The following is a 22,825-nucleotide window of genomic DNA, read 5'->3' as shown; positions in this document are numbered from 1 at the left end:
GTTCACCTTTGTCTCTTGCCTATGTCACCGACTTTTTTTTAGTAAAGTAAGGAAATTTTATGGCAGCCCCATTTCCCTCTCTGCTTATATCAAAAAAGCTACAGGACAAAAATTTTTAGGGGGGAAGAGACATCATAACATTTGACACCCCCTATATTTAACATATGCCGCCACAAACATGGCCACAAAGAAAAAAATTCTGGAATTTTTTGAACTGACAGTGTATATATCACATTATATACATGAAAAATGAGTCGCTACAACCATACTAAAGTTCTTTTCATTTGAATGTTATCTCAATAGCTTGATTCTGGAGTTTCTGAAAAAGTTTGCTTGATGGCGCGTGACGAACAAAACGTGCTGGTCGTCAGCTATGCAGAATTAAAAGCCTGTTTCGAGTCATCCTTCAGCGAAATCATGAATGCCGCTCTTGCGCCAAAATTGCCCGCTGTCACCTAGTATCATACATGATTTATATCGACTCTACTCGTTGCTGGCTGTAACTTCCCCCATTGCGAGAAAAGGCACAGGACGGTGTTGTTCCGAGCGTGATCCTTTAAATACTACCACTTCATCTCTGTGCACTTTAGTCAATGTTAACAATGTTGCAGTTTTTCTGAACGAGTGTAATTGTTTCTGTACTTGTGTATATATATGTATGTATATGTGTTTGCGTGTGTGCACAAATGCACAGTTTTGTTCTTCATGAATCGAACCTTCGGGCTAGTTCATGTGGGAAGCTAAACAATCGTGAGAAATTGTTGTGGGAACGAAAAATTTTACTTTCCATCCAGTATTAACTGGAGTTACTTGTAGGTACTTAACGTTACTGTTATTTTTTCTTTTCATAGCCACACATAACCATTGAAAAAGAATTGTATATATATATATACTTATTTTTATATATCGTGCAGAAAAACTATTACAAAATATACGCGTAAGCAAACATTTTGCATAAAATATGCAATAATCGATACATTTGTTATAATGATGAGGTAATCATTATTGTTTCGATTCGATATGTATCAGTATGTTCGTTTTCTAAATGCGAGAGGGTTTATTGTTCCCCTGTTGAATGAGCTAGAAGTAATTTGTAGACCACTTTTCAGAGGACTGGTTTCATCCGGATCAAATTTGTGCAACAAATGCATAGTTCATGACTGCAGAGCATTCAAGGCTTTCTCCCCCATCAGCGATAATGATGAAATTTTCAACTACTTTGTGACCTGCTTAGAAAATTCTTCACTGAGGCTTTTTGGACAACCAAATCATCAATGTGCAGTGAGAGATAGACAAGTTGAAGTGGTATTGGGTGATTTAAAAATAACAATATTTAAGAATAATGAGACCCATTAGGAGTATTAGACATGCTAATTTCTTCTTCCGCATATCAGGTTTTTGGTAATAATTTATTGGCATTTGTAATTGGTCCAGTTTGTCTGTTGAAATGTCAATTTCCGACTAAGATGGAAGCAACACCTGTGCAGTCTTTGCAACACAGTCGCTGCAGTCATTTTTTTAAATTTTCTTTGTCTTCTATTCCTTTCTAAGCTGCAGTCATGAGCAGTGAAAATGCATCAGTGTGCACAAAATAATGAAATACGGTGAAACCTCACTATAATGATACTTGATATAATCTTAGATCTCTCTACAATGATATATATATATATATTTTGATCTTGTTTGGAAATGCCTGTAGTCATTAATGTATATCACATTAATGACATAATCACCAACTGCCTCTTGATATAACAATAATTCTCTCTACAACGATACGTTTCCTTGGTCCGTAGAGTAACATTATATCAAGCTTTCACTGTATATCATAGGTCAGCGCTGGACAAATCGAAAAAAAAATTAGGTGCAAACAAATTTCTTAGGGGTGAAACATAGTTTCTTCCCAAGAAATAGTCCTATATATGTATTGTATTTTCGATTTTTCCGAGACTTAATGAGCCCCCCCCCCCCCCCATTTTTCGTGTTAAAAAACACATTGACGAAATTTTCTGATTTCATAATCATTCTCACTCTGATTTAGCAATCAGATGTGTATAAAATTTTATTTCCCGACTCCGGTATTTTTGAGTCACTTTTTTAATGATTTTTTAGTCGCTATTGTGACCTGGCACTTGTCCAGCCCTACCATAGGCACCTGAGTGGTAACCTGATTTTTTTTTAATACGAAACCACACATCATTGTTTACCGAACAAAATGTCTGTGACCATACATCCCACTTTTAAAAATTATTGACATCGCCAAAATGCATGACCTTCAATCCTGGTGTAGTCCAGAGGATTATTTTACCATTCTTGATTAAGCCAGATAACTTCATCCACATCACACCTCTTATTCGTGAGCCATCATTACCATGCCTCCCACCTGCAGTAGAGTTCCTAGGCTGGACCTCCTTTAGCGAATTTATAGAGTGAAACAAAAAAAATGATGTGAATTGCACCGGGCTCAGCCCCACTCTTGTGACGGTGGTGATCGTTACCATGGCAACAACTATATAGAAAAGAAAAAAATTTTGTCATCCAAGAGCAGTATCTATTTTGGTGTTACCCCCCCGCCCCCTGTAATTTTTTAACAGAAAAAGAGTAAACTCAGTGGCCTTTATATATATGATCCAGCACTCAAGGAACTAGATCCTTCTGCCTGCCCCTAGTTGCGGCCCTGATCATTGCTTACACTTATACCATAAAGAAAGTGTAACGAGAGGCGAACTTTATTAAGAAATTTATTTGAAATCTGTTTCTGGTCCTCCAGGGTACATTCTTGTTTCTGGTATTACGGTGCCAGGCCCTGTCTGTTTGCTTAAATTTACTCAACATCTTTGTCTTCAAAGTATGGTTAAAAAAAGGTTGTGATCAGTTTTTACTATTGGAAATTTTTAGCTTCTAACTAAAACTGCGATCGGGTGCACCCTCACTTAAGGCCCCCCCCCCCCTAACTCTAGGTCAACTTACTGTATGTCCTTCATTGTACTTCCCTCACTGTATGTCAACTTAATCATTCGAAAAGTTTCGGTTAAGGATTTTCCTACCAAGATGCAAAGTTCAACACCTGAATGTTGTCAGAAATTATGAAAAATTTTCACCCGCAATGGGAAGTATTGAATGCCTTACAATTATGAAATATGCCATATCTATTTTATCTGGATGAAACCAGTTGGCTTGAATTACTGTGTACGAAAACTAACAAAAAAAAAAAAAAAGAGAAACGCCTTCCTCAGTGGAGAATGATAACTCTCTCAAATTCAGCAAGTATACGAAAAGTTCCGGAGCCTTTTGAGCATATTCTAGTATTATTTGAATTATAAAGCGTGGAGTGAAAAAGTATTTGCGAGCTTACTGTGCCACATTGGCATTAGCAGCGCACTTTTGTTTCATGATTTGTTTTTGAATCTCGTGAAACAAAAGCATGTGTATTCTTATACTTCGGGTTAATGAAAATTTATTTTGAATTATCTACTTTACGATATATATGCATGGATTTCAAACACACGCGCGAAATGTGATTCAACCAATTCTGCAATAAGAATTACACAGTCAATTTTTTTTTTCGATTCATTTAGAACAGATATTCCAAATACCAAACTGAAATATATGCTGTGTCCAGTGTAAAAAGTATTATTACGACTACTTAAGTAGTAATGTAAAGTGATTTTTACAGAAATTTTGCCTCAGACATTTCGCCCCTGCAAATTTCGCTCCTTATATTTTTTTGCCTGCCTTGACCATGTCAGTGAAAAAGTGAGAGTGAGTGATCATATGTGTGTGTAAGTGCATGACCGTAAGACTGAAGACCAAGTAAGTGATCGTATGTGGTGTGAGTGCATGACCGTAAGACTGAAGACCAAGTAAGTGCCCGTATGATTGTAAAACTGACCAGGTGGGTGACTGTATGCCGATAAGACTGACAGAGTAGGTGAGTGACCTTGATCAGTCATACAGTCAGATGCCAAATTTCCAGATCCGGTGTAAAAGTACGACAAGCTCTCCGAAATAATTGTAGGCATTTGTTGTAATCTGTTCATTCCCCCAACAGTGGTTCTCAAACTATGCTCCTATTGTACAATACATATAAACTATTGTATGGAAGGGTTTACGGAAATTTGGCCCCGGCATTTTGCTTTTCTTTGCGTTTCGTTCCTGGATAGGCGGATGAGTTATTACATCAATGACTGTGTAGTTATGAGATTAAATGACCAAGTGAGTGTGTCTATGAACAGGGCCGCCCTTACCGTACGCGGGGCTTGATGCAAAAATAATAGGGGGGGCCGGAGGAGTCTTAATAATTTTGGTGCCCTTTAGCACTGATTTTATATATTCTGTGGGAGAGGAGAATCGAAAATTCAGAAAATTAAAGTCGTGACAGTTCAGAATAACTGGAAGAATAATTTTTAAATAATTCAGAATTCCAATAATGGTGGAAATACAGAATTTATGAGAAATTATTTCCTAGAGTATGGGGGCCCAGTGCGACCACATCTGTTGCACACCCCTAAGGGTGGCTCTGCTTGTGATCATATGGACAGGGCCGGGTGAGTCACCAACTGAGTAAGCACATATATGAAAGACTCACTCATCCACTCCATTGGTCACTTATACTGTCAATCCCTTGGCTCTGGCCGTGGGCTGTATGAGTGACTATGGACTGGGCCAAGCGAGTGACTGCATGAATGACCAAGTGAGTATGCTATTAAGTGATATACTGTCACTCACTCGACCCTGTCAGGAGCAAAACATCTTGGTGATGAGATGTCCGAGTCGAAACGTGGGGGCGAGATGTCAGGGGGGGGGGATTTTCTGGGTCCCTTATATGGAAGCACCATGATAAAATTTAAACATGTACTTACCACATTCAATTATTGTTTGTTTACTCCAACATTTTGTTGCTTATTAGGCCAACTATACTGTGATTGTTTGATGGGCGTATGTTCTAAATTGGAACTTGCTCAGAAGCCACTGTGAGAGAGACATTTTTTTTGACACTTCAAATCATTAATCATTGGTTATTTTCAACCAAATTTGAATGTCGATCAAACACAATATGGAAATTGAACAGTTTCGAAATCAGACTCCAATAACAAATAAATAAATCGCTCAACAAACAATTATGGGGGGGGGGGGTGAGTAAATTACAACATCTGGATTTGCGAATATTTATAAATATAATTTCTAATCACATTTTTTTATTATTGCTTTCTTAAAATATTTTTCTTCGTTTTATTTGTCGATAATTGTTATAAAATAAGGATTTTTAAAATTTATTTTGCAAATTATCATGATGTGTTATATGTTATAGTAAATGTGATAAATCTGGTTATTATGCATAATCACCAACCGTTTTGGTGAGTTTGATAAAATCCCTTGAATTTATTTCTTTCACTGGTGATTATGCAGTCATGCATTACCAAGGACGTTTGGTATTATGCATAACTGCCTGCAAAAGTAGCACTATCTAAGTATTTATAAAATTTACCGACAGTGCTTGGTTATTATGCATAATTGCCGGTAAAAATATTTTTTTAGTATTTATCAAATTTACCAATGACATTTGGGTGTTGTGCATAATTGCCAGTAAAAGTGGTAATTTTTTTTAGTATTTGTATCAAAAATTTAACATTTACGATGCTTGGGCATAATTGCTAGTAAAAGAGATGAATTTATCAAGCCGATTGGCAATTATGCATAATAACTGATATCTATCACATTTACCATAACATATAAAGTAAGATGGAAATTGATAAGTTTCAAAATCATGGAATCTTAAATAATCATGGGACAAGTAAATTACATGATATATTGATATATCACCAAATTACAACATTTTGATTTATGAATATTTATATAAACATAATTTCCAATTATATTTTTTGAAATATTGTTTATTTTGATATTTTTCTGTTTTACTCATTGATAATTATTATGTAATTAAATTACTATTTCTTTTTTTGGTTATTACACAAATTATGATGCATATATATGTGTGTTACAGTGAATGTGATAAATCTGGTTATTATGCATAGTCACCAACCATTTTGGTAAATTTCCCCGAATTTATCACTTTACCAGTGATTATGCATAATAAAGAAAGTGTTGGTGGTAAATTTAATAAACATTAAAAAAATTATCGCTTTTACCAGCGATTTTGCATTTACTAATGACACTTGGGTACTATGCATTATCACCTAAAAAAAGAAATTGGTAAATTTGTAGTGGTCAAATTTACCAACAACACTTGGGTTTAGCGCATAATCACTGTTAAAAATAATTTAGTACTTATCAAATTTACCAATGATGCTTAGGTTTTGTGCATAATCGCCGGTAAAAATAATTTCTTCTAGTATTCATCAAGTTTACCAATGGCACTTGGGTATTATGCATAATTGTCAGTAAAAAAGATACATTAATCAAACGCTTGGGTCTCATGCATAATCACCATAAAAATATATTTTTTTGTAATTATCAAATTTACCATCAATGCTTGGGTATTATACATAATTGCCAGTAATTTTTTTTAGTATTTGTCAAATTTACCACTGTCACTTGGGCATTATGCATAATCGCCAGTGAAAGTGATAAACTTATCATATTCACCGAAGCATATCTATTAAAAGATGGAAATCAATCAGTTTCGCAATCGCAGAATCCTAAATAATCATGAGACAAGAGATACATTACATAATGTAATAATGTCGTCTCTCTCTAGCTCTGCGAATATTCACACACACTACAAATTTCTGGTTATATTTTTTAAAAAATATCGCTTATTTTTCTATGTTATCTTTTACTCATCAATAATTGTTACCATTATAATCACTAAATTGATTTTCTTTTTTGTTTATTATGCAAATTATCATGATGTATATATTATAAGGTGGAAAAATTTACAATTGTTCTGTTATGTGTTGACAATGATGGTATTGAAATCTACTCGAACATTTTTTCCGTGATTTCCAATTATTATCATGAACGAGGTGCCTGATGCTCATAGTAAGAAAATAATGACTTTTCTGTAAAAAAGTGTGACGATGAAATGACTACGTGGCTTCTTTTTTGTTTTTAATCTTCCTTGTGGGGTTGATGACCGATTCTTATTTTGAAAAAAAAAAATTCGGTTATACATATACATACATATTAGAAGAGAAAAAAAGTGTTGTTTGTTTATCAATTTCAAATCTATATTTTTCTTTTTTTGTAAATAACGGGGGAAAAAAAAACAAACAGCTTTTGGATTATTTTTTAATCTGTTGAATAAAGATTTGACAAGAAATACTGATCCCTTTTATTTTGAGTTTCGTTTTTTCAGGAACCTGTTTGTACATTAATTAAGCGAAAGTGCCTAATATCCGTGCCCCTCCCCCTCTAATTTGCATATACAGAGTTGCTGTCTCGTGAAAGTGTCAGGAATATCTTCAGAACCATTCAGTTGATTACTTGCAGTGACACAGCTTGGTTCCCAACTTCGAGGTGTGAATGTAAGCTGATCTCCCCATTAAAAAGTCTAGCCGCAGAGAGCAACAGGCCTACAACGATAAAATATTCAAACATTACACTTCACTCATAGTTGAAAAAATATGTGGCAGCACTATAACAAGCATTACACAGCAACAAGCTTCACGTTACGTTCGTAACGCAGACATGTGCACATCCTAACATGTACCAATTCGTTAGAAATTCCACAGAGGAATATGGACGAGGTACATGAGTGGTTTAGTAGTAGTTACACACAGTTGCTTTGCTCTCTTCATTTGCACTTTAATTCTTCAAAAATGGTTTTTGTTATAACTTGTTAGTTTCAAAATCATCTTTGAACAGTTATATGTAAGTTTTACGGAAAGTTTTTATCACTTAGCAATTGATAATTATAGATCACTACTTGGATATTGCGTTGCATAGTCGTGTAGTTTAGTCACACACACACACAGAAGTAGTATAGTTTAATCCCTAAATCTGTCTCCTCCCTGAGTATCGGGGAAATTCATGTTTGTTCTTGCTATATATTTTTTCCCAACTACTTAGTTTAGATGTATGATGATATATGTCACACTTGTTGACCTTTTTATACTGTGTTTAACACTTTTATGTCTTATTCATGAAGAAAAAAAAGGTAATTATATAAAGAAAGAAGTATAAGAAATATAACTAATTATATGTATACACACAAATATATAACTAATTAAAGCAAAACTATAATAAATGTTAATAAGGCAAATACATGAAAATACAAAAAGTTCTAATGCATTTCAACACCAATGGGTGACGTCTTCAGAGGAAAATTTTAACCACTAGTCATGCTGACCGAGTTTCCCACTTTGGTTGAATACCAAATCTTCACGCTCGGTTGCTCAGTGGAAAAAGTATGTCCGTTCACTTCAAACATCGTGGTAAGAATGAAGCTGTGACCCTGCGCGAGATACTAATGTAGGGTCCTGATTGGATGCTTGCAGAATAGTGCTATCCGCGATTGGTCTGTTCAAATTTTTCTTATAATTCCCACTCAATGAATTTAAGCCATGGTGTTGCGATCGGGGGTGTATTTTTGAAGGCCTGAATGTATGTGCCTTCATAGTGGTTAAAATTTTCCTCTGAACACGGCACTCATTAGTGTTGAAATGCATTAGGATTTTGTGTATGTGCCTTATTCGTTGGCGTCTTCTTAATATTCTTGGGCAAAGTTGATCAACTATTCCATCTATAATAAATGTGTAGATAACTGAAGGTGGGGGAAGAGAGAATTCGGACACTTTTTAATGAAAATCAAAATTTGAAAAGAAGAAAATTTATTTGGTACACTCACACATTCAGGTATGGAGTTAAGTTACTTAAAACGATTTTCAGCATTAACGATTTTGCTTGAGGGGTGGGACGGTATGTGGGCACTTCCCCTTATGGGAATGAGAATAAATGAATGTGTATATGAGAAGAGATAGCAAATATATTATTTGATTCTTGATTGATAGGTTGGTTTTTTGCAAATGAGTATAAGGTACACTGAGGTAAGTGGAACCACTTTTTTTTGATCAGTCGAGTGCAACCCAGTTCCTACATCTGAGAATTCAAACGAAACTTGAAAATATGGCAGCAGGTTTTTTGTAGTTCTTACCCTTTTTTTTAGGATTAGTGCCTTAACCTCGCTTTCTTCTGCGTCTCCTTTTCAAGATTAGTTTTATTTTTCAGTAGAGTGCTGATTCTGTCTCCTCGAAGATGACAAGAGGAACCTGAGGCTGATTGTGCTTTAAAGTTGTTCATACATGAAAGTTGATAAACGAAAGGAAAAAATTAATTTAAAAACTACAAAGATTCCAAACATTTTATTATTCGGGTATTCAAAGCTTATTAGCCTTAGTATGCAGAAAACTCAATGTTAATTAACTTTGGTATGTAGAAAACTGAATATACAGGACTAACACTTTTCTTACTTTTTTATCAATAAAATTCGTGCAATTGATTTTAATTGAGGAAGGAATCATCAGTATATTGCCAAATAATACAAATGTAGTAGATAGCAGTTAATGATTCTGTCAAAGCAAATTGTATCGTTTTCAGGTTATTTTTTGGGGGGTGGTGGTATGTGGTTTTTTCATTTCCTTAGTTTTGGGTAACAAGTACAGGGGTTGGACAAAATAATATAAACACCTGTGAAATGAGAAAATCTTTACTAATTACAGCTTGTATCCGTCGTGGGATATAAAAATCATGTGCAACAGTCACAGGGATACGTAGCCGCCACTCCTGCAAAAAGGCCACTAATTCAAAATGTGTCTTTGGAGGTGGAACCTACAGCACAGTTTGGCCTCCAAAATACCGCACAAAGGTTTAATTATATTATGACCAGTGGGACTGAGCAGGCCACAGGAAGTGTTGCAGTTCATTATAGCATTCATCAAGCATCACTCGGACAATTCCAGCAGTGTGAGCGGGCAAATTATCTTCTTGGAACACAGGTCGAGAATCAGGGAACTAATATTGCATCACTGGATGAAGATAGTCGGCCAGAATACTGACATAAACTGATGCATTAACCTGCCCATCCAGGACAGCATCACTGATCCCCTTCCCTGGTTAACAGTAGGAAGGAGACAATCAACATCATAGGCTTTTGTGCTGGCATTCTTTAAACCTAAACACATCCGTTAGTCTGGAATAATATGAGCGACAATTCGTCTGACCAGATGCCATTGTTGTTGTGTCCAATTCTTATGTTCGTGGCACCATGTTCGTTTCAAGGCATTGCATGGCGTCACCATTGGTTTTGGAATAGCCGCTCTACCATGTATGTTTGTTTCATTCAGTTCACGGTGGATAGTTTTTGTCGATACGCCGTCCTGTAGATGTGTGTTCATCTGAGATACTGTTGACTTGTGCTTTCTGGCCCCAAATCCACTTCAAAACCTGTCTCTCTCTATCAGTCATCTTTGACTTTCGGCCACTGTTATGCTTGGCAGATGATGTCTTTCCCTGCTTGCTAAAGGCTTCGTTACCATCGACACAGTACTTCTTCAGACACCAATAAGGGTGGCCGTATGTTAATGTGGCTCCGGCAGGACAGGCTCTAACAATCATGCCTTTTTCGAAATCTGTGAGGTCAGCCACAATGAAGTTTTAATGCCCCAATTTACGTTGCATCCGAAAGCTATCACTGCTACAACTAGACTGATGTGTGCACATTCTCGCCCGCTATGTGGCACTCTGACACTAGAGGACAAAATAATATGAACATGACAGGTTCTCTCGAGTGTTGTTTTTTTCGCAGGTGTCATATTATTTTGTCCAACCCCTGCAGAGCAGCAGTTATTAAAAGCTTCTTACTGGATGGAAAAACTAATTTTGTATTTATGGTCTTGTAACAGTAACATTCAAAATTGTGGTGTACATTTTGTTATAGGTTATAAACAATATAATAAAATACACACCCCCCCCCCCCAATAAATATTAGCGAACATTATATGAGGCAAATGAGATTTGAGAAAGGAAATTTAAATTTTCTCTGACTATCAAACTTGAGGTGAAGGAAGGAAATGATGGGACTTCTTTAACTTTCAATGTTAGACCATTGATAGATGTGGTAACAATTGAATTCTTTTTCTCCTGAATAAGTGAGATTCCAAACTTAATTCACAAAACAAAAAAATTTCAATCATTTCAGTACTTTGTGTCATAAATTTAAATTTTTTTTAATCATCTATTTTTAAGTTTCCATAGACATGGGCAAGGTCCAGAAAACACGAGAAAATTATTTTACACATGAATTTTTTCGTTCATATTTATGTGTGTCAAATGAAAAATATCAGGAAAAAATTTGCAAAATCAATTTAAATCTCAATTCGGGCTGTTAGAAGGTTCATTATCAGCAATGAGTTTTCTGCATACCAGGTTTCACAGTTAATCAAGAAAAATAACACACGAACAAGGGAAAAAAAAACAAATTTATTACAATATATATAATCAACAGTATTCTATATATAAATATTTATAATTTACATTTGTACCAAAAAAAAACTGTAAAAAAATCTATTGAAAACAAAGAAATCGATCGAATGTGTGACTAGCTTCGAGTGTCTCTTGCAGCGTCTTTTCTCTCTTCTTCATTTGCATGGAATGTAAATGGTGTCAGAAAAAAGAATTATGAACACAAAAAATATCGTTTTACCATTCACTCTGGTTTATCAGCATAATTTTGTGTCGAGTCTTGAAGTTCTGGAAATAGTTCGAGGACGACGATGTCGAGTAGAACATAAGAAAGCTTTAAAGGATCCAAACAAAAATATTTCAGTGATATTTTAAATTAAAGCAATACTTTTAATATAGCTAACAGAGTATTAAGACAACAAAGGAACCCGCACTCTCTTGTCATAGTCACATTTATTTCCCATGGAGGCTATTAATGAAAGGAACAAGACTTTCATGGCCAAAAGCTGATTTACAGTTTTGCTACCTATTGGAGACACAAGTTTTGCTGACCACCTTCAATTTTAGTCTTTTGTTGACCCCTCATTCCTTGAATTTGTCGTCCTGTTCGATTTTGCACTTGACCTCACTCCTGTAAATAAGTCACTTCCACACTTTCTAGGTCATTCTTTTAGTCATTCACATGTTGTAGACCCAGTCCCATGCTCACACACTATCTTGGTCACTTTTTTGCTTGCTTACATTCTTGCAGACTCTCTAGGCCACTCGTTTGGCTACTCACAGACCTATTCCCTCACTATCTGGGCAGAGGTGGATTTATAGTGACCTACACAAATTTTTCTGCCTTTCTCTCACTCTATGAATTTTCTTGGTCATTCATTTCCTAAATTAGCCACGCCTTCAAACTCGCTGCTCACATTTCCTTCTATAAATATGCTGCATTTCATTGTAATTTTTAAAAAATTCACAACCTTCGAAATAACACGCTGAAAGGGGAGCATTTGCGTCCCAATATTGTGTCAGAAAAGCCAGTAATGAAAATAGGTATACATCAGCCTGATAACCTACCTGTAAGGGGCCATTCAAGTATTACGTAAGCAGATTTTCAGCCATTTTTTACCCCCCCCCCCCGTCAGCAGCTTAGAATATTTCATATCTTCAAAAAGGGGTGGTTGATGACGTAAGCAACTTTCAAACCCCCCTCTCCCCCCCCCCTGTCACCAAAAGTCAGAAAATCCGAAACCCCCCGATGCTGACATAATGCTTGAATGACCCCTAAGCTATGAATTGTTCATTGAATGATTGCCCTGAAAGTCTCATTTCTTCCGTTAGCGTTATTAAGTGGCAGAATTTGCAACTAAGTTTTCTTTTTGGTGCAATTCAAAATTTACTAGCTCTCTTCATCACTTATATTTGATAATGTCCTGAATTCATACTAACTCACGTGTGCAGACTCATTCTATTAGGTTATATTTACCAAATTCTGGAACGTACATCATTATGAACGTACAGCATGTTAAACATCGAAAATAAGAAATTAAATTCGAAAACACAATTCTTTCTGAAGAATTTCAACAGAGACTACAGTTTACTTACCTGCTTGTTAAGTAGAGGGCACTGCAGGCCATCAACGAGTAACGTCAGACCTTTCTCCAGCTTCTGAGTCTGTAAGAAACCTATGAAACAATAATTAAGCCTCAGGTAGTTCATAAAGAGGTTAAGAACCAAACTTTTGCATTACAGCTGCTCTTCTACAAGACAACACATATAAATAGTACCTGGAAAATACTCTATCACTTGTTTGTAAGTGAGCTTGCATCGATCCATTTTCTGACGTCTGGTTCTGAAAAGAGGCAAAGTACTAAAGTTAATTCAATATTTTAATTGCCAAATACCAAGTCACAAAAATTATGCACATAACGCATGTGAGAAAAGAATTACTTCCTAAGGCAGTGGTTTTTAACCAAGAGTTCAACCCCCCCCCCCCCCATGAGAGGTTTCTGGAGATCCATGAACTTGGATGAGAACAGTTGCAGTTGACTTATTGTTTTTGCATTATGAGCTAAAATATTATTCTATACAAGGGTTTGTGACATCCATCTTATTAGCAAGGGGTCCACATGGTTTTCCTCTTATTAGCAAGGGGTCCACATGGTTTTCCTCTTATTAGCAAGGGGTCTGTGGCCTTCATCTTATTGCCAAGAGGTCCATGGCTTTCATCTTATTGGCAAGGGGGTCAATGGCTTTCGTCTTATTGGAAAGGGGTCTGTGGCTTTCCTCTTATTACCAAGGGGTCTGTCACATTCGTTTCATTGGCAAGAGCACTGTGGCCTCCATCTTATTGGCAAGAATATCATCTTCCCCTTACTAACAAGGAGAGTTCACAGCTTTCATCTTATTGGCAAGGGCGTCTGTGGCTTTTGTCTTACTGGTAAGGGAGGTCTACTATACCAAACACCATGTCTGGCCATATCGCTAAGTTGCAATTTACTGCCATTAATGAGATGGGTTGGAAACGAAGGCACTGTCTATCAGTGGTTGGCTCAAGCTCGTTACGGAATATCTTATCTATATCCTCCGTCGGGTTTGAACCTGGAACCGAGACGGCAACCTTCAAGGGTCCGAGTGGCGCAGTGGTAAAGATCCTCCATATCTCTGCCCATGTGACAAAGGGTCCCTGGCCCACGTCTCATTGGCACAATGAGTGCGTGGAACACAAAAGGTTAAGAGAGACTTCTAATTCACCATATATATATATACACCTAAACACAGCAGTTTACGTGGCCTCTGGGTGAAACCATGCCAATAGAAAGATGGAGACTGAATTGGTTATTTTCATAAAATCGTTGCATCACTAAACACTATTATTTAACAGTATATTATAGGCAATACAATATATATCTAAGAGCAAACATCAATTTCTGAATAGCTAATTGCTAAAAACAAAGAGTCTCTTGATTCTGCACATTAAAAAGACACATAATTAAGTAATCATTGATTAAAGAATGAACGAACCTAGGAGGATCATCGTCGAAGAACAGCACATCTACAAAAAAAGCAAAGCAAAAATTAATGATACAACTTCAATTAATGATACAACTTCAATTAATGATACAATACAGTGTCTGGCAAAAATGGCTCTATTTGACAAAACATAAAAACTTATGTATGTGTGTGTCTACCTCGAAGGAGATTCAGAATCTCTGTCAGCCTTTGTGGTTTAAAGACCTGTTGGAGTTTCACATCGAGGTACCATTCAGTCCATGCCTGCAAAGGTTGCCTCAGGAAAGTATCGCAACTATTCAGAAGCGCTGCTATCCAGTCTTGAACGTGGATGATTTCAACAGCTTGAAGAAATACAAAATTACTTTTTTTTTAACGTTTTCGGAACATGAAATATTTTCACATATAGATATTTTAGCTAACGTGTAACCTATCCTAACTTAACAAAAAATCAATATCATGTATCTTTTAATATTTGGCAAATAAAAAAAGGTAAAATTCACCAAATAACACATTTATTCAGCAACAAAACTATGAGTGTTTATTTATCCTATTTACCGAAAGAAATGGATCAATTGAACAGAAAAAAATTTTCCTGTTTGTTTGATTAGCTAATGACTGCCCTTGATAGGACATTGCTCTAATGCAAAATTATTTAGCACAGTTAGCGCTCGTTTTTATGAACTTAAGTGGAGTTGAACAATGTGGAAAATCAAAAATTTGTAAATGGAAAAGATGTTAAAGAAATGAAGTACAGTTCGGGACCAAAAGACTAGCTCAAGAATTGGAGGTCGTAAAAACAAGCGGCTGCTTTACATCATTCATAAACGTGGAATGTTGCTTTAGGCTGGGTGCACATTAGTTAGACTAGTCATTTTACAAGACTAGTCATTTTTGGTTGCTTTGATTTGTATGATGCAGCGTTTCCATTTGCTGACTAATCGTGTGTAACTATGTGTGTTATACCATAGAAATCAACATGAACTACAGTGACAAAGCTTGTTTAAAGCTGTCTTGTCAAAGCTGTTGTGTCTGTCCCCCAAAGTAGAATATGCCAAAATCTGCAACATACATCGCAGAACAACCAGTGCTAATGCAGGAACAATCTGGAAGAGGCTAATAAAGTGTACAAAAACTATTATGAGAATTTTTACTGAAGAACATTTCTAGTCATCTGAGGGCTCGTTGCATAACAATGCAAAACATTATGGCATTGAAGAAATTCACAATTTAACAGGTGTATTGGATATTTCAGACAAACCATCACATTGATTTCCCGAGCATTGAATCAAATTTACGCAATCAAAAGTTTACATAAATGAAAAAGTTTCAAATAAATACGAACCTATATAATACACATAGTCGTATATCTCTTCGAGATTGAGGACAGATTCGGGATAACACCTGATCTCTGCATCATCACCGGCAATTTTCAAACTCGCGAGATTATCCGCATATAACCCATTGATTAACTGCAATCAGAGAAAACATATATCTATTAGAATAAGGACAGAATTTCAGCTATGCATGCTTGATTGCACAGTTATATTAAAAAACAAACACAATTATAATAGAGTCTGTATAGCGAAGTTGTTTTGTTCTGTATAAAAATAAGGCTCGGTGTAAAGGTTTCTACATCACACATGTCTGAAAAGTTTGCTGTCAACAATCCACTGCCACTCAATTTACAGAAAGGAAAATTTGGTTAACAATTGAGAGATTGATTGAATGACTGAGTCAACGAACAAGAGTTTAAAAATGGGTAAACAAGCAAGTGGTTGGGAAAGTGAGTGAATGACCAGAACAGCAAGCTGGTAAGAGATCCGTCTGCATATCCATGCATTTTTACCATTTTGCACAATAAAAAGAGAGAAAGGAAGGGTAAGAAAACACAACAAAAGCGAAATGAAGATCAGCAGAACGTGTGGCGTACAATGCACTTGACAACTAGTGCAACATGGCTTTGTTGACATTTGACTGCGTGTCATAATAATGGATATGCTATGTTTATTTTGAGTTTATGCTATGACTATTTAGTACTATGCATGTATTATGTTTATATTTGTAATAAGTAGTTTCTGTTGACTAAACAAAGTTTTTTTACTTATGGATGTATTCAGTGCTGACAAGTTATTCTGAGGGAAAAGAAACTGATTTCCGAGGTTACTGCTTGGAATGCTGATATTAATGGGAAGCATGTGTATTACGTCTCATTTGCATCTTCAGTGATTTGGGAACTGTATATAATCATGACCGTACTTCAGTGTCAACTCGCAACAAAGTCGCAGGTCTACTAAACAGCTTGGCTGGTCTGCCACTCTCACTATGGAGTTTACTGTCCATTGCTATGCTTCAAGACCACCTAGTCTCATAAGTAAAAGCCATTGAATGAGAAGGCCGCAAGAATACTGACAAGTCCTGCCAATTGTTTGGATGATCGACAAAACTCCATGCTTGATTTCACCAATAGCCACGATCGGATGCCACCTCCGCGTCCTTTGACTGATTGCTGAACTCCATGCATGACTATGCCAATAGTTACGATCGGATGAAGCTTCCTCCTCAGCATCTTGGACTGGTCGCAGAACTCTATATACGACTCTACAGATGTCCATGATCGGGTGCCTCTTCCTTTTCCTCATCAACACCTTGGGCTAACTGCCGAATTCTATGCATGACCCTACTGATAGCTTTAGTCGGATGCCACTACCTCTTTGACACCTTCGTTTGATCTTTGATCTCTGTGCGTGATTCAACCGATTTCCAAACTTGGTACCGCTTCCTCTTTGATGTCTTGAGTTGGTCGTCGATCCTTCGTATATAACTTCCCTGACATTCATTTCCGAACTGAGTTCACTTGACTGTGCCGTTTTGACTCAAGTTGGTCTTCTGGACAACGACTGGGATAGAAATGAATTACCTTTTGGATGAGACAATATACTTGGGAAAAAACGTGTGTAGACCCAAAATTGGAAAAAGGAACCCCAGCTAGACGCTTTTCAGAACTGTATGAAGTTCCTTCATCAGTAGCAAAGAAAAGAATTGGAAGATAGTGAAAATACTTCTTATAGCAGGAGTTACTCACGGTTCAAACAAAGAGTCGAATTGAAATGACCAGCAACAAGAGAAAAAAAAGAGGAAAAAAGAAAAGAAAAATGGTGGAGCCAATCACAAATGAGAACGTGATGCAAATGAAGAAAAAAATTATTGTAGAAACTGTTACCAGATTTTTGAGATGGGTGGTGTGCTAGTGAGGTCGTTGAGCAACTGGTTTGAGTTTTTGTTGATGTGGAATGATTCGAAGAATTCCAAGTCACACTGTGAGGGGTATTTTTCACAGAAGAAAAAGTCAAATTTATGGTCACAGGACCAGCAATGTTGGGCTATGGATGAATGGTTAAAGTCTTGGTTGGTTACGTATCTTCTATGCTAATTTAAACAGCATTAAAGGGCACATTTATATACACTGAAGAGCCAAAAAAACTGGTTCACCTGCCTAATATCGTGTAGGGCCCCCGCGAGCCCACAGAAGTGCCGCAACACGACGCGGAATGGACTCGATTAATGTCTGAAGTAGTGCTGGAGGTAATTGGCACCATGAATCCTGCAGGGCTGTCCATAAATCCATAGGAGTACGAGGGGGTGGAGATCTCTTCTGATCAGCACGTTGCAAGGCATCCCAGATATGTTCAATAATGTTCATGTCTGGGGATTTAGGTGGCGAGCGGAAGTGTCTAAAGTCAGAAGAGTGTTCCTGGAGCCACTTTGTAGCAATTCTGGACGTGTGGGGTGTCGCATTGTCCTGCCAAAATTGTCCAAGTCCGTCGGAATGCACAATGGACATGAATGGGTGCAGGTGATCAGACAGGATGCTTACGTTCCTGTCACCTGTCAGAGTCGTATCTAGACGTATCAGGGGTCCCATATCACGCCAACTGCCCACGCCCCATACCATCACAGAGCCTCCACCAGCTTGAACAGTCCCCTGTTGACATGTAGGGTCCATGGATTCATGAGGTTGTCTCCATACCCGTATACGTCCATCAGCTCGAAGCAATTGGAACCGAGATGCATCAGACCAGGCAACGTGTTTCCAGTCCTCAACAGTCCAACGTCGATATTGTCGGGCCGAGGCGAAAGCTTTGTGTCATGCAGTCATCAAGGGTGCACAAGTGGGCCTTCAGCTCCGAAAGCCATATCGATGATGTTTTGTTGAATGGTTCGCACGCTGACACTTGTTGATGGCCCAGCATTGAAATCTGCAGCAATTTGCGGAAGGGGTGCACATCTGTCACGTTTAATGATTCTCGTCAGTCAACGTTGGTCCCGTTCTTGCATGATCTTTTTCCGGCCACAGCGATGTCTAAGATTTAATTTTTTACCGGATTCCCGATATTCACAGTACACTCGTGAAATGGTCGTACGTGAAAATCCAAATTTCATCGCTACCTTGGAGATGCTATGTCTCATCTCTCGTGCGCCGACTATAACACCACGTTCGAACTCACTTAAATCTCGATAACCTGCCATTGTAGCAGCAGTAACCGATCTAACAACTATGCCAGACACTTGTTGTGTTATATAGGCGTTGCCGACCGCAACACTGTACCCTGATTGGTTCCATATCTCTTTATTTGCATACGCATGCCTGCACCAGTTTTTTTGGCTCTTCAGTTTATATAGTTTGACTGATATATGATAATCTGCATTAGCATGAAATGCTGTAGATGCCCCAGTTATTGAGTGGGTCAATGGGATCTTCTAGTTTATAGAAGCTGAGTTTATTGATGGGGGTAAAAATCACAGAAAAATTATATTTTCAAAGGATTTTTGCAATATGTTGGCTGGTTTTTGGGTAGAGAGGCAAAATTATCAAGTTTTTGTGTTCAGGTTCAGGCTTGGTTGCAGAAGTATTTTGAATGAGTTTGCTGTGTAGATTGCCAATAAGAGAGCTGCGGTAGCCATAATAAGACTGCTATTGCTTTCAGGATATCGAGTTCAGTTAGAAGTAATGTCGGTAAGAAGCAGATCAAATGACTTGCTTCACATATGCATAAAAAGCGCCATATGTTTGTGCCGGAGGATGTGCAGAGAGGTTGTGTGAGGGTAAAAAAACATAGTTTACGGAAAAAAAAATCTCTTCCATGCTTCCTTTTTACATCTCCATCTCTATCAAGTTCTTGTTTGTGATTGGGTCTGTCATTTTTCTTTTTTTCCCTCCTCCTTTTTCTCTTGTTGCCAGTCATTTCAATTTGACACTTTGTTTGAACAGCAAGTGACTCCCACTATAAGGAGTATTTTCACTATCTTTCAATTCTTTTCTTTATTACTGGTGAAAGAACTTCATATAGTTCTGAAACACATCTAGCCATGGTTCCTTTTTCCAATTTTGGGTGTACGCCTGGGCGATTCACGTTGTGTGAAGAAAAAAAACCTCTGTGAAGAAAACCTGCTCCTAGGAGCACCCAGCTTTAAATGCAGTTTGAAGGTGATTGTTTGATTACTGTGTCAATAAACATGACATGAAACAGAGCGCTTGCATTGAGCACATTTATATGCGATAGTGCTAGCAAGCAACTGATTGAAGACACCTGAATTAAAAATAAAAAAATTACAATTCTTACTTTTTCCGTTGCCGTATATGACGCATAATCATTTATCTGGTTCCAATCCAGTTTGCTGAAGGACATGAAAAAAAGCAAAATGTCAATGCAAAATCGAATAACTAAAAAAAGCTGCAATGGATACGAGACACATAAACCTGCTTATACACAGAAAATGATGGTACCTTTGATAGACAGTGGGAAACTATGCAGGAGGAATGGGAGTAAATTCTGCTTATGATTTTACAAAAAAAAAAAAGCCATACTACAGTCGATACTCATTATAATGACCCCACATTATAGCGACCATTCTATTACAATGACCAGTAGGATAACTCCCAAATTTTATAACAACCTCTATGTTTTATCATAATAACCTCCATGTTTTTCCTTTCGTTACAACGGCCTTCCAAGCATCCATTTTTGATGGGGGTTGCTATAATGAGCATTGACTGTATATTGGAAATGTATTATAATAGTTAAAAAACACAAAGCTAAAAAAAATGGTTTGTTCCTTTTCACTGTACAAATTGTTCCCAATAGGTCTTGTAACGTTATTCAGATCCCTGGCACAAAGGTCAGATTTTTGCTTCATCTCATTGCTTCAAATGTGATCATTGAGTGCAGAGTACCATCTTACTGACCCATACGGAAATACATCCAAGAAATATTATGCTGATAAACTGACCTTGGTTTGGGTTTAGCTGCTTCGGTCGAGGCGAGAAAGGCTTGAAGAAATGGAAGAAGGTGCTGTCCTTTCTAAAACGGGATGAAAAAAATTATTTCATGGAGGAAAATCTACGGTTTTGAATCCAAAATCGAAAATTTCAATATATTTTTGATGCGTCAGACAGATTTTTTTCAAAAGAAAACAATAAAATACAGTGCACACATAATTACCTCTTTCATCAATTTCCTAGGCACCGTTTTTATCATCTTTCCTGGCAGTGTAAAAAAAAAAAAAAAATGAACATAGAGCTACAAATATCGCAAAAATACAGTAAACTATACCAAAAGTTATTCTGGACATTGGATCTGAGTTTCTGAGTTTATTGCTTTTCCCTTAGATGTTACTGGGAAGGGGGCTCCAAAATACAGTGGTAATGGCTCTCCTGGGCATGGTCTGGAGGTCTCAAGTGCAGAAGAGCCTCATAAAAATGAGATATGGTTAACATTTTCAAGTGTAAGCATCAGTAGATGGCCAGAAGCAGGGCCGTCATTTCAACTTTTTCCGGGGGGCTTTAATGACGGGCTTGGGCAGAAGGGCCTCAGGAAAAGAAATTTACCTCGTAGCTCATAACATTGTAAAGTTGGCCCAACCAAAATTTACACTGGCCTTGAGCAACAGAGAAAATTTTAGTTTCTAGTTGTAACCCTGACAATGGAAAACAAAAATCATGCCTCGACTCAGCCAGGAAAGACAATGCAAGCAACAGCTGTTTAAATAACAGCAGAAACTCCCAACAGATCATGAAAAGGAACACTAATTCACGAAGTGAAAAAAGTGTAAATACAGCTTCCGACAACTTTGTGTTACAAACACTAATGTCTGTCTGCCATTCTAGCAAGGGTCAATAAAATGGATAATGTTGACAGAACAATTCAAATAAATTTTGAATTCCAATAGCATTCATAATAGTGTTATTTTTAGTTAGATTTATATCCTTTACAACGATAAATCATCTCGAGGTAAAGTGTAGCCTCGATAACTCAACTCTATCAAGGGGATAGAAAAACACGTTGATTTAAGCAGATGCCAATTTAACAAGGTGTTATCTCTCTCTCTCATTTCACCTAATTACAATTTTTAAACAAAAAGTGTCTATGTAGGAGTGCACAACCTTTTAAGTCTGCAAGCCAGATATGTGGTGTTTCTGTCGCTAGCGGGCCAGAAACATGCATGCATGGGGTGAGCATATCACCTATATTTTAAGAGACATTCCCAGTAATTCTGTCTGTCCCGACTTTTCTATATGTCTCATTTTCCCCCAATTTTCAATGAATCTTAATTCAATTTCTATTTCTTACTGAAATCAAAGATTGAGATTATAATTATTTGATGACAATTATCACTCTTATTATCATAATTATAGTCAGATAAATATATTAATTTCACATATTTGTCAAATATAAAGGGTTTTTTTTGGTGAAATTGCATTTCAAACAACTATGAATTGCCACTGGCGATTTTTCTGCAATTCCAATGACAGTTGGCAATATTACTCGCCTTTGAAATTATTTTTGGCTGTATAATTAGCAACTTTACTCCCTTTAAAATTTTTTGGCTATAATTGACAATTTTACTTGCCTTTGAATTTTCTTTTACTATAACTGGCGATGGCCTGTATGGATCCCGATTTATGTATTTTTATGAATGAAATATGGTCAGTGTTTTATTACTGATACTTTTTTCATTGGAAAACCTTTTGCAGGACAGAGGTTGTGCACCCCTCTTGTCTACATATACACATGTGCCTGTACATTGGTGAACAATTCTGTATTCCATCATCTACAAATGAATAAAATATTTTGATCTGCTATTTTGTACGAAAAGTTTTAGTATTCCTTGTTGAGTATTTTGCCTGTTGTTGCTTTGTACTTGTATTTGAGAATAATCCCGAATTAGGCAGGAAAAGGGACATTTTGATTGCTGGGACATCTGTTATTTGTGATTGAGCAGTGCAATTGTCCAACATAACTTTCCTCTCTGTCACTAAAAACTTTTCTCGACCATCTCTAGCTCAAAAATTTCAGAAATCATTCACATCTAGCTGCGACTTTTGTTGTCCACGGGTTGAGTT

At 36.9% G+C, this 22,825-nt stretch overlaps 2 protein-coding genes across 3 annotated transcripts in view; one reads left to right on the top strand and one right to left on the bottom strand.

Moving 5' to 3' along the window:
• The window catches only part of PAN3 (Poly(A) specific ribonuclease subunit PAN3), a 29,357-nt gene extending 26,166 nt beyond the window's left edge, over window positions 1-3,191 (top strand). Inside the window, exon 17 of one of the 2 annotated variants that reach the window (XM_089248332.1) lies at window positions 304-3,191. In XM_089248332.1, coding sequence (XP_089104458.1) covers window positions 304-459 — 156 coding nt within the window. In that variant the 3' untranslated portion in view covers window positions 460-3,191. The remainder of the gene's footprint in view (window positions 1-303) is intronic. The other variant, XM_089248331.1, reaches the window with a different exon arrangement.
• Window positions 3,192-11,418: 8,227 nt separating this feature from the next.
• The window catches only part of LOC149070884 (sorting nexin-14-like), a 50,924-nt gene continuing 39,517 nt past the window's right edge, over window positions 11,419-22,825 (bottom strand). The window contains exons 21-29 of the mRNA XM_089248330.1: window positions 20,925-20,965; window positions 20,713-20,783; window positions 20,046-20,100; window positions 15,767-15,893; window positions 14,601-14,765; window positions 14,434-14,464; window positions 13,197-13,261; window positions 13,015-13,094; window positions 11,419-11,752 (exon numbers count right to left, since the gene is read on the bottom strand). Of these exons, the coding sequence (XP_089104456.1) occupies window positions 11,663-11,752; window positions 13,015-13,094; window positions 13,197-13,261; window positions 14,434-14,464; window positions 14,601-14,765; window positions 15,767-15,893; window positions 20,046-20,100; window positions 20,713-20,783; window positions 20,925-20,965 (725 nt within the window). The 3' untranslated portion in view covers window positions 11,419-11,662. The remainder of the gene's footprint in view (window positions 11,753-13,014; window positions 13,095-13,196; window positions 13,262-14,433; window positions 14,465-14,600; window positions 14,766-15,766; window positions 15,894-20,045; window positions 20,101-20,712; window positions 20,784-20,924; window positions 20,966-22,825) is intronic.

This window comes from Pholcus phalangioides, unplaced genomic scaffold (genome assembly GCF_987345545.1).
Source record: "Pholcus phalangioides strain wild (caught in Gottingen) unplaced genomic scaffold, Ppha-v1.0 ptg000020l_1, whole genome shotgun sequence".
Taxonomy (NCBI): domain Eukaryota; kingdom Metazoa; phylum Arthropoda; class Arachnida; order Araneae; family Pholcidae; genus Pholcus; species Pholcus phalangioides.
Note: the sequence above shows the minus strand (reverse complement) of the source record. Positions and strands in the feature narration are given on the sequence as shown.